This window comes from Hemibagrus wyckioides, linkage group LG20 (assembly GCF_019097595.1).
Source record: "Hemibagrus wyckioides isolate EC202008001 linkage group LG20, SWU_Hwy_1.0, whole genome shotgun sequence".
NCBI lineage: Eukaryota > Metazoa > Chordata > Actinopteri > Siluriformes > Bagridae > Hemibagrus > Hemibagrus wyckioides.
Genome location: NC_080729.1, coordinates 11,389,958 through 11,401,953, shown reverse-complemented (window position 1 = coordinate 11,401,953; position 11,996 = coordinate 11,389,958). Strand labels below are relative to the sequence as shown.

Here is an 11,996-nt window from a genome sequence, read left to right as displayed (position 1 = left end):
TGTGAATGATTCCCTGTAATGTTTTATGTTTTGCGTTCCTTTGTTTGTCTCTCTTTAACCTAACCAACCTTGTGATGGGCTGATTCGATTCTTCTCCCTTTTTTTCCAATCCACTTCCTGTTGCAATGCATGATGGGCAGGCTCAATATTGTGCATGACTCCTGCAGCGAGTGTGGGTAGGTGTTCTAACCTTCCTCCCTTTCGGCTGCTCACATGCCAAATTCTACACAGCTCATATTAATTCAATGCAAACAATCACCACACTGATACAGCTGATCTGTTTCTTTGAGGTTGTTCCACAACCACCAGTTTTTATGTGTTCAGTTGATCTAGATCTTTCTCTCTAGAGTCAATGCACTGATTTGAGATGATAAAGCATTACTGTCCAGATAGTATTCTGCACATTAATGCCATTTATATTAAAATCAGTATTTACAAATGAGGGCCTAAAAGCCGCGAGTCCACTACCAATCTGTTTTAGTTCATCGTTAAAAACTTATTTTATTACATAGATGATTTTCTAAAATTGCTTCAGTTAAACCGGAGATATATCATATAAGCTGTATTAAGAATTTTCATGTAATTATTTTCAAGATATACTGACCAATCGGTGTTTAATAGGAACGTCTCTACCCCAAATTTTCATGCAATTATCCGATCAAACGGTCATGTAGCACAGTCTCACTGAACCTGGATAGTAGAAGATGGGAAAAATATCCATATCCATCTTAATCCATCAGTGAACCTAAGCCTCCCTGGAGCCCCTTCTTAATGACAGAACTGGAACCTGTAGTTGTCTTTTACTTTAGTAGCCCAAGGTTTGATGTGGTGTGATGCTGTTCTGCTCATCATGGTTGAATTTGAGTAACTGTAGACTTGTCAGCTTAAATCAGTCTGGTCATTCTCCTCGTACCTTTTCACCCTGTTCTGTATAAACTTTACAGACGTTTGTGTGTGAAGATCAACAGTTTCTGAAATAGTAAAACCATCTGGCACCAACAACAATGCCTCAGTCAAAGTCATTGAGATCGCACTTTTCCTCGTGAAGCTCTTGACCTGTACGTGCATGAGTTTATGCGTTGTGCTGCTACCACATGATTGGCTGATTGGATAATTGAATGAATGAGCCGGTGTACGGATGTTTTTATTAAAGCAGCTGGTGAGTGTATTTCCTGAGTGTTATATTACAAAAATGTACAATTTTCATTCAAGTAAAATGACAAGGGCAACTCCAGACTTGTTTGGCACTTTTCATGAACATGTGGAAAAAAAAGATTCCTATTTTAAATGTACGACAAATGGAAAGGGGTAAGAAATTTATATCGATTCTCAATTTTATGTTTTCAATTAACACAGATGTATTTCAACGTTATTCTGGTTTCAGGATTATTGGCTTCCTCATAAATAATGTTTGTGGAAGCTGCCTCTAGAGAGAACATCAGCATTGCACAGTGTGATGTCTAACATGTAGAGAGATCTTGGCTCACTCCTTCTTGCAGAAAGTTCCTTGAGATTATTTGCTTTCAGTAGGGTTTTCACTAAGGTTCAAATCTAGAGCTTGAGCCATTTCAAACATTCATGTTTGTGCTGCTGCAAATAGAACTCATTAAGCCAATGACACTCATATGTACTCTCTGGCATTTAACAAAACTCATTAAGCCATTAATCCTCACGAAAGCCACTGAACCACCAGCCAAATAATAACACAGAAGCATCAGAGATCCATTTTCCTTCTCACATTTTTTTCACCAAACTTGCTATTAGTGCTAATGACTAAAAAGTCAGAGTTTGTTCCCACCTGATCGCAGTCATTATAGCGGTAGTTCCAGTAAATTTCCGTGGTTTTGTTTGGTTGGATGCCATCAGGAAGAACTTTTTTCTTGCAACTCTCCCATACAGTTTAGTTCTCTGTCTCAGAAACCCAATAATCAACATCACATCACATGAATCAACTAAACTCTGACCTTTCTACTATTTTTATTTTTATTATTACTATAATTGTGTTTTAATTGCATTGTACACATTTTCTGGAAGGGTTCCAATAATTCTGGAGTCTGCTGTATTTCATTTAAATGGTAACGTTTAGTAAACAGTGTTAGCAATGTGGCTGCTGAAATGAACTAAACTCATAGGGTGCTTTATGTTATTGTCACTGCTGTTTCAGTAAATAATGTAATATTTGGACGTATTCATTATTTGACAAAATTGGATTGGCCTTATAGTCTTCGTCTTATAATAAGTGATGAAATGGAAATGATCTCAGTAGCACAGTTGGACATTTGGGCTGCAATGTAAATGTGTCTCTGTTTACATGCAGGTTTAGTTAAATTGCCACCCATTCTTCTGTCTTATACAATTTATTACAGTATTCTAGAGTAACTGTTTGTTCAACACTGTGCTACTGAGGTCATGTTCATGCTTCTGGACCTTGTTAACCAGCATGTTAGCATGTACTTCTGATAATACTCCACTTTAGTGCCGGTGATTTTCATATGTAGTAAAGCTCTCCCCCTTTCTGTTCCCTTACACACACTTGTTCCCCTCTTCACATGTGTACACCTGTTGGCTACACTCCTCTGTATGTGTGCTTATATAATTCTCCCCTCTGAAAAGTACCCATGATGCACGGCGCTTCACCGGCCGCTGTGTCCGCAGCAACCACATCCGCCACTACTGTTCCCTTCGCAACCGCATCAGCAAATCAGGTTTGCTTTCTTTATAGCTCTCTCTCTCTCTCTCTCTCTCTCTCTCTCTCTCTCTCTCTCTCTGTTTACATGGTTATAGGGATTATTGTCACCTTTTAGGAGGGTTGTAGGAGGGTCGGGTTTCTCTCCTCCCTCTTGTTGTCCTTCTTGATCATTCATTTTATTCACAGAGTAACACAGTGTTCATTCAAGAAAGCTGATCATGGCTGTAAAAGGCAGATTAATTACAATTATTAATTATCCATGATCTTGTGTTTTATCATAATGCTTGAAAAAAGCCAGCATTTTAATGATGTTCTTGTCTCTTTTTTGAGGACTCTTCTCTATCAAAGCTGACTACCAACGAATACATGCAATTGGTAAGTATAAGCTAGTAGTAGTTGTTTTTGATTTAAAAAAAAATCTAGCTGCAGTGTTGGTCTTTGACAATAATCCATGTATTAGTATATCATTGTATTTTTTTTCCACAAACACACACCATTTATTTCATTTATTTTTTATTTCGCCACATATTTCATCCAGGATTAAATCACACTCTTTTAATAAATGTTCATTATGAACCATATAAACAGCGAATCCTTTACGTTATCCTCTCTGACTTTCACTGCTAGGTACACTTCTCACTATAGGTGTGTGCTGGGCTTGTTTTTATTTTAAAAAATTCTGCAGTCATTATTTTTGTTTGTATTTGCCCCTGATATTTTCCTATGAATCCAGATGCTTCTATTTTCCAGATTATAAACGTATCAGTAATGTTATCCACAGTACCCCAACCAACATCACATGACCACTGTGAGGTGTCCAATAGGATCCCATGTTAAAAACCTTTGACTTTGTGCTGGAAGCTTCATATCATGACCTCCTAGTCACATTTTTATTTTTGGTTCCTTGGGATCCTGGTTCTGATGTGTACCTCTACATTCAGTCCAGAAAGATCATATACTCTTAATGTGGACCGAATGTTAAGGAAGAATGAACAGTTTTAGGTTACTGTGTCAAGTAGAATGATGCATAGGTGCCTTTCTTACAAAATATCTAAATACTAAATAGATGACACAAACCTGTCATTATGGAATGTCACGTTTTACTGACCAAGTCAACAAACTAGAAGAATCTAATGTGCATGGGAAAGATTTTCATCCCTTTATTTTGTTAAAGCTATATAAAAAGATCTACACTTATATTAACATACTAGTTTATTCGGCATTCAGTTTTATATATATATATATATATATATAACATTTTGTATTACTGTGAATATTTATGGCTGTTATTAAAAAGTATTTGTATTTTTTCTGATCTTTGTTTTTTTCTTAGATTCCAATAATATCTGCAGAACATCTGACTAGCCACAAGTACCTGACTCAGATGTAGTCCGAGGCCAGACCAGTGAGTGTCTATAAGCTCTTATTTCTAAACAATTCTCTTTTGACTTTTTAATGACCTGCTATTAATTTCTCCCAACATTATTACCGAACAACTTGTGAAGGAAAGTCCAAAACAAAACAAAATGTCCTTTTAAAATCACTAGGTCATGTTTAAAAATATTAAATCAAATTTATTTTATTTTATTTTTATTTTTTTTTGAGTGTTTCTTTCTCTCTCTTTTTTTTCCAGATCAAATAAGTCTACTCATCAGTTACCTGGGACAGACACAGACAATTTGATGCCAACAAATATTCACATTTCATCCACATCCTTAGAACCCTCGGGGTATCATTAGCTCACTGATGTAATATTTAAAGGACTAGTCCATGACATACCAATATGCAGAAACATGCAGTGCCCTTAGAGGTGGTGTGCAGAACTTGAGAGAAATATAGCTGTACATAAGATGGGTTCATACACTTTAGGGTTCATAAACATTTAGCTAGAAGCAGTCTGTTAGTAGCAAGTCTAACAATTTCAAGGTTAGATATGATACCGACAGACGCAGTAACAATAGACCAAAAGTTTTTTCTTTCTTAATTACCTCCCTTAGGTATTGAATTAATGTTATTTCAAAGTAACACTTAACTGAAGGTTAAAATTGTAGAGCTGGTGGTTTTTCCTCATACACACACACACACACACACACATTTTGCCGAAATGTAGATATTGAACACCATGGCACTGAAATTTAGTCCCAGACAGAGATCATACTCTCATAGCTATAGTAATAAATGATAAGGTCATTAATATTTTCCTTCTAGTGATTAAAGTGGTGTAAGTCCACTCTAAATGTTGTGCTCGGGTGTGATGGGAACATACAAAAGAAGTGTTTTATTCGGATGGAACAGAGAGAAGCAGGTCTCGCGTGCCTGTTCAAGCAGGTACAGTTCACCTTCCAGTCTTAATGAGCGTCCTTTCATTAGCCATGTTAGTTTGGACACGCCCACGTCGGCGAATCGTAACACATCATGCCATATCCAGTGCTTATACGCCAATGCCTGTTCATTTATATTGAACGATAAATAATTAGCATTGGTTCTAGTAGTCAGATGTTCAGTTTGAGATGTTTTCCTGAGTTAACTGTAACATCAGGTGAAGCGTTACTGATTTGACACGGGTGGTTTACAAAAAAACAAAACAAAAAAAAAAACAAAATGTGAAAATGCACCTTAAAATTGAAAGATAATTACAATTCTTGATGGCACAATACATCCAGCAAAATGCAAGTGTTGTTTTTTTGCTGCATTAAAAAGTGCAGACTTGCAGAGGAAGGATCAGGATTAAAGAAGACTAATGAATGTTTTTATGTAAAACTAGAATCCTTCTGACCTTTTTAAAGCACATCTTAGCTTTAAATCAAGCTCAAGATATACAACAGGCTACAAATGGAAAGTGTTATATCGACAGTGTTATTCTGTTTACCAGAGATTGTTTTTATACATAATTTCATGTCTACCTTTTTTTTCTTTTTTTCGTTTGTTTTTTTTTCCGAATGACTTTTTATTGTTATTTGTCTGTAATGCTCTCGATGGCTTTTCCATTCAGCCTTAGACAGGCCTTTTTTCGACTTGCATGAAAACAGGGTTGCCTTTTCCTTCCTGTTGCCATATCTAGAGATTTTTATTGCCTTGAATGACGGAGTGGCTTTTTTTATCCATGAAACGGAGAATGGGGATCGGTGATCACCGCATGTCTTTACGTTGTCAAAAAATAACTCAGACTCTTAGAGCATGATGTGAAGAGACTGTTTCCAGTCACGGAGTGGAGCATAAATGACGGCGCTGCTCCAACTCGATGGTCAGCTTCGTTTTGATTTCTTTTGTAATATGGGGAGACCAGATATGTATTTGGTTCAGGTTTTCTTTTGTATGGATTTGGTGCCATTTGTGTTGTATGTTTATGATTCCTGATCTCAAACAGCTTTTAGCCTATGTACAGCAAACAAACAAAAAAAAATAACAAACGGGAAAAAAAACAAAAAAACAAACAGAGATGATAATTGTTGAACGTTCTGTTGTGCCAAAGTTCTTTTTTCTCGTTGTTTTTCGTGGTTTTCATGGTCTATAATCGTAGTCAATGGTGAACGGTCATGGTATGATCAAAGCCAAACCTAGTTAAGAGAAAGCTAAATGAAGCGACTTCATATATTTTTTGTTTCTGCCGTCATTTCCGAGCACAGTGAGACAGAAGCCAAGACTGCGTAGTGAGACTGAAGCTCAGAAATGTGAGACTCCCAGTTGGTGTTAGATCTAGATCAGTGGAGCCTATATGTCTTAAGTCTATTTTTGGTGTACAGAGAGATATATCGTTCAGGGTTGGGGTCAATTCAATTTACAAGGTTAATGAGATGATTTATGAAAGACTGTTTCAAATGGATCAGTAAATGTTGTAGAGTGCATTTCAGTGCTTCGGCTGTGGCAGTGGAATGAAGGGAAATGGGATTGAACCCAACTCTGGTGCTGTTGCTGTTTCTTCACTGAGGCCTTAGATTTCAGTTAGTCTTTTCACTCAGATGTTCTGTCTTATTGTTTATGCGTATTTTATATTTTTATTAATCATTTTAACACATACTGCTCAGTTGTTTACTTCACCAGCTTAGATTAAGAAAAAACATATTGCAACATGCTGCATGTATACTTTGTGGAATTTACTTATTTTGTATTTGGTAATATTTGGTTTTCGACTTTATTCTTGTTTTTCTGGAATTGTAAATGCGTTTTGTTTCGCGTCCTCCCTCGCTCCCTTCCTCCCTTCCTCCCTCCATCTCCATCATTCTTTTTAGTGATTTTAGCTTTTGTTGTTGTATATTTTCCTTTTATTTTTTTATTTTTTTTTTTATTTTTTTTGGAAGATTAATGTTTGATTGTTTCGATGTTCCTTCTTTCTTTTCTTTTTTTTATTTGATATTGTTTGTCTTTTGTTTTGATATTGCTTCTGAAATGAAACCTGTATGACATTTCTTAATTTAACAAATTTAATTTGTACGTAACTAAATCAAGAACTCTTTTTAGTTTACTTTATGGAGCATATGTGGAAAGTAACAAATTATTTTCTATTGTATCCATGTTAAAATTGTATTTTGATATTTTTAACAAAAAACATCCCTGAATGTCAGGCCAAAAAAAATATATATATAAAAAAAAAATATATATATATATATATATATATATATATATATATATATATATATATATATATATATATAAAATATTGAATATTTAGATGACGATGCTGATGGTGATGATAAGAGGTTACGTTGTTGGGACTTTGGCTGCAAGGGAGAGAGAGCCATGACCCGAGGGACAAAGGTCGAATTTTGCACTTGTGTATATAGTCAATATAAAACAAGGAAAAGAAAACATGTATAATATGGAGATCTTATTTTGAATAATAAAAGATTCTATGAGAAATTTTGTTAGGATAATTTAAGGATTATAGAGTAATAGACCAGCTAAATGAATTTGCTTGCAGAAGTGGCTCAGCTCCTTTTATTATTACTTCAAATCATGGCTTAAAAAAGAAATAAAAAAAACGAAAAAGCTAAGCATCGCTCCGCCTTAATCATGTGCGCTGCCTGTCATTCGAAGCTCAGTGCTGACGTTTCGGAGCCGGTTTCCTCGTCTCCTGTGTGACGTGCCGTAAAAGCAGACGCTGTTTTTCTGTGAGAAATTTACCAAAGTGGAGCATAATGAGGTCCATTGGACTATAACCCATTACAAACATTTCGATTTAATATCTGATCAGTGACAATAATCCGACTGACTGGAAAGAAATTACACTTTGTTCAGTTTCTGATAGAAAGACTCCAGAGTGTCTTGCAGAATTTATCGCCTGTCAGACATTTTGAGGACTGTTTCCAAAATGTCACACACTCCCTTATTAGGAAAGCTCAAAAAAATTTTCTTTTTCTTTTTTTTTTTTACTTGGGCCTGAATGTTGTTAGCTGCATGTAGAGATTTAACATGATAAAATCCACCTTTTAGATAAGTAGCTATGTCACTATGTCACACAACACCGCAGATCCCATTAGAAAATATCATTCTAAAAAAATAGTGACAATTCTCAGCATACGTTAAGTGACAAACATTTACTCAAATCTATAAGGATCAACGTGGTAAACACAGTAAACTAATGAGTTCAAAATGACCAGACATGCTAGCATAAGCCTTACACACCACATGACATGCACACACACACACACACACACACATGGCGTGTGTGTGTGTGTAACAAGGCAACCGTGCCTTCAGCAGGAAAAGGTCACCCACCAAAACAAAAGAAACACAATGAATGTAAAACTTCTGATCTCCGTTTCGAGGTTTTGACTCACTTACCGCTGCTGCACAAGTGCTAATAAACCAAAGCATCACTTTCCTCCGAACAGACCCGAGGCACAGCTCTGCGTCTGCCACAGTGAAACCGCCGGTGGTCCCTACCTGCTGAAAGCACCTGCTTTACTGAACGCTTCACACTCACCATGTAATCTCACGCCCACTCTTTGCTTACACTCGCTAAGACCTTGTACTATGTTTTAAAAAGAAACTGTTTTATGCACATTTATTATTGTTTTATTTGACTATCTTGCTGTTATGAATGAAAAAAAAAAATAAATAAAAACCAAAATGGATTTCAACTGAAAAATCCAAGTGTGCTGTGTGTGTTTTTCTATTAATTCATATTATTTAAGTAACCACACACACACTCATTCTCTGTTTCTCTTTATTTGTCTCTCATACATTTAAATGATTGTGTTTTGTAACAGTTCAGTGCAAAATTTGGCATGACTTTAATATGTGTATATGTGCTCAATTGCCTAACAGTGGAGCTAGGTGGTGCTGGGGCTTCAACCATCTGATCAACAACCCAGACCCTTATCCACTGCCCCAAAGCACTCATGTGGTACTGTATGTTTATCCAATTATGATTGTTAAAAAATATACAAATATGAACACAACCCAGGGTTTAAGAAAGTACAGGGTGTTGGGACGCTGAATTCATCATGAATAGCCAGGATTAATTAATTGTTAGCCCTGGGTATGAGTATGAACAGTGTGAATCATGAAACAAGATAACCCAGGATTCGGTTTCCCTAGAGTTCACAATGATCCAGAGTTAACTATTTAAGTGTGTAAGCCCTTGAGAGAATTAGAACGTTATTGTTGAAATGTACCTGAATATCATGTGGGCTCAAAGTTTGATTAAATATCTTTAATAAAGATTTTAATTCATTCATAGTAACAGCCACTCATCACACATATATCCCATGAAGTGTTATGGGAAGGTCTTGTGCAGCTTCATCTTGAACTGGAATGTTCTCATATCCACACGGGGTTCTTACAAGTTCTCTGGTATTTTCTACCTCCAAAAAATGCTGCCATAGTGTCCCATTCAGGAAATATTCCTGCTTCATACAGTATTCCTTGTATCAGCTCTAGAGCCACTGTTACCCTGACTAGTATAAAGTAGTGAATGAGAGTGAGACAGATTTTTAAATGACTAAGTGGTAATAAAACCTTGGAGATTTTTATGCAGCTGAATGCTGTTCAAGTTTAGGAAACACAAGTCTACAATATGTTCATTTTACAGTGAGGTGCTTCCACGAAATAACGCAATAATTCAGCATTTTTCTACAAACAAAGCATTTTTCTGCAAATGAATAATTCAAGGTCACAAACCAAATATACTTTTAGGTGGCATGTGCTCTGTGTAGTATTGTAGGTATAATGTTTATGGTTATAATGAGAATAAATATAAGAGAATGTAAGAAGAGGGTTTGGCCTGCAGAGGGCAGATGCATGATGCTGAACTGAAAGTAATCTGAAGCTTGGAGTTGCATGAAATGTAGAGAAAACGAAAAGAATCCTGATTAATTCCTCTTTTTAGTTCCGTTTTCACATTATGTCTTATTCACAAAATTGTTCAGATGGCATTTATGTGCCTTGCATAAATATTCAGAGTATATTTGTAATATGGTTCACAAAATGATTTACAAATGTAAGTTGTGATCGCATAAATATTACATCAATTAGTTGGCATCAGGAGTAATGGAGTTGGTTATATGAAATATTTTGTGTGCAATTAAAGTGTGATATGATCTTAATATAACAGAGAGCACTTTATTTAATGTTTGAGGAATATGGTACAATCGAGACTGTACAAAATACCAACCACTGAAAGTCAGTGATCAAGTAAAGCGGACATTAGAGCAACAAAGAGGCCAAGAGTAACTCTGAAAGAGCTGGAGACGTCCACAATGACCGGTCAAATGACAGCTATCACCCAGGCACTTTAAAAAAAGAAGAGCTTTATGGAAGAGAGCAAAGCAATTATTGATTAAAAAATAAAATTATGGCTTGTCGTGTCAAGTCAGATAATCAGCAAATATGAAACAATATTCTTTAGTCCAAAATGTAATGATGCACATTGTACAATAATGTAATGAAACCTAACTCCCACTATAAAGCAAGGCAGTGATCAGCATCTTGTCATGGGAATGCAGGTACCAATAAACTGGTCAGGGATAAGGGCAAGGTGGATGGAGCCAAATCCTACAAGAAAACCTCTTCTAGTATGCAACAGTTGAGATTAAAACAAAAATTCATCTTCCAATAGAAAAACGATATAAAACATACAGCCAAAGAAAGCACAATGCCAAGAGCCTGCATGTGTTAGAATGAAACAGAGCTCAGTTGGATTAATAATCTTTGGAAATTTGCTATTCACTAACTTCCGTTTACATTTAGGACATTTGGCAGACGCCCTTATCCAGAGCAATGTACAAAAGTCTCTATCAGTAAATACATCAATACTGGATCGCTAGGTCACAGAGTTAGGATACCATCAGCCTAAAACTCTTTTCTTTTTTGTAAACAAACCATAGACAGTCAGTGACTCAGCTGTTCGGACTTCTAGGGGAAGTTCATTCCACCACCTCGGTGCCAGAACAGAGAAGAGTCTCAATGTATACCTACCTTGTACCTTGAGAGCTAGTCAAGATGTGCTAGGAGATCAGAGGGAGCGTAGTGCAGTGTGAGGAGAGATAAGAGCTTTGAGGTAAGAGAGTGCTGGTCCATTCCTGGCTTTAAAGGCAAGGATCAGTAAAGGCAAGAAACCAGAAGCCAGTGGAGGGAGCGCAGCAGTGGGGTGGTGTGGGAGAACTTAAGAAGGTTGAAAATAAGTTGTCCAGCTGCATTTTGAATCATTTCAGAAGTTGAATTGCGTTCAGAGGTAGACCTGCCAGGAGTGAGTAGCAGGAGTCCAGTCTTGAAAGGACGAGAGACCAAAGAAGCACCTGAGTGGCCTGTGGGGATAAAAATGGCCGAATCCTTTTGATGTTTTAAGTTAAGTTGTGTTTATTTGTCACAAATACATTACTGCACAGTGAAATTCTTTCTTCTCATATCCCATGCTTATGGGTTGGGGTCAGAGCGTATGGTCAGCCATGATACAGCACCCCTGGAACAGGTGGGTTTAAAGGCCTTGCTCAAGGATCCTACAGTGGCAGCTTGGTGGTGTTGGGGCTGTTTTGAGGAACCCCAATCTTCCGGTCAATGACCCAGAGCCTTAACCACTTGAGCTACCATCGCCCCCATTTTAAAGAAGAAACTGACAAAGTGTCAAATTATCAAAATGTAAGGAAAAGGTTGAGCACAGTAGTTGATAAGGAGACCAACTGTATCCAGTCTGACCACAAAGAATAGGCAAAAATATCAGGATAGATATTAAAATGCTGTTAGAGATCCCAGAGGACTTGTAGCTATAATTGCAGGTTCTACAAATATTGACTCAGGGGATGAATACTTGTGCAATGCTTATGAATAAAAATCAAGTCTATTTTAATTCTAATATGTAACAGTATAA

General features: G+C 36.6%; 1 protein-coding gene across 15 annotated transcripts in view; it reads left to right on the top strand.

Annotated features, from left to right (window-relative positions):
- The window catches only part of mbnl1 (muscleblind-like splicing regulator 1), a 67,198-nt gene extending 58,421 nt beyond the window's left edge, over window positions 1-8,777 (top strand). For 7 of the 15 annotated variants that reach the window (XM_058418890.1, XM_058418889.1, XM_058418896.1 and 4 more), the window contains 5 exons: window positions 141-176; window positions 2,614-2,705; window positions 3,020-3,064; window positions 4,023-4,094; window positions 4,323-8,777. In XM_058418890.1, coding sequence (XP_058274873.1) covers window positions 141-176; window positions 2,614-2,705; window positions 3,020-3,064; window positions 4,023-4,079 — 230 coding nt within the window. In that variant the 3' untranslated portion in view covers window positions 4,080-4,094; window positions 4,323-8,777. Of the gene's footprint in view, window positions 1-140; window positions 177-2,613; window positions 2,706-3,019; window positions 3,065-4,022; window positions 4,095-4,322 lie in introns of those variants that run through there. The other 8 variants (XM_058418895.1, XM_058418894.1, XM_058418899.1 and 5 more) reach the window with 5 other exon arrangements.
- The last annotated feature ends 3,219 nt before the right edge of the window (window positions 8,778-11,996 follow it).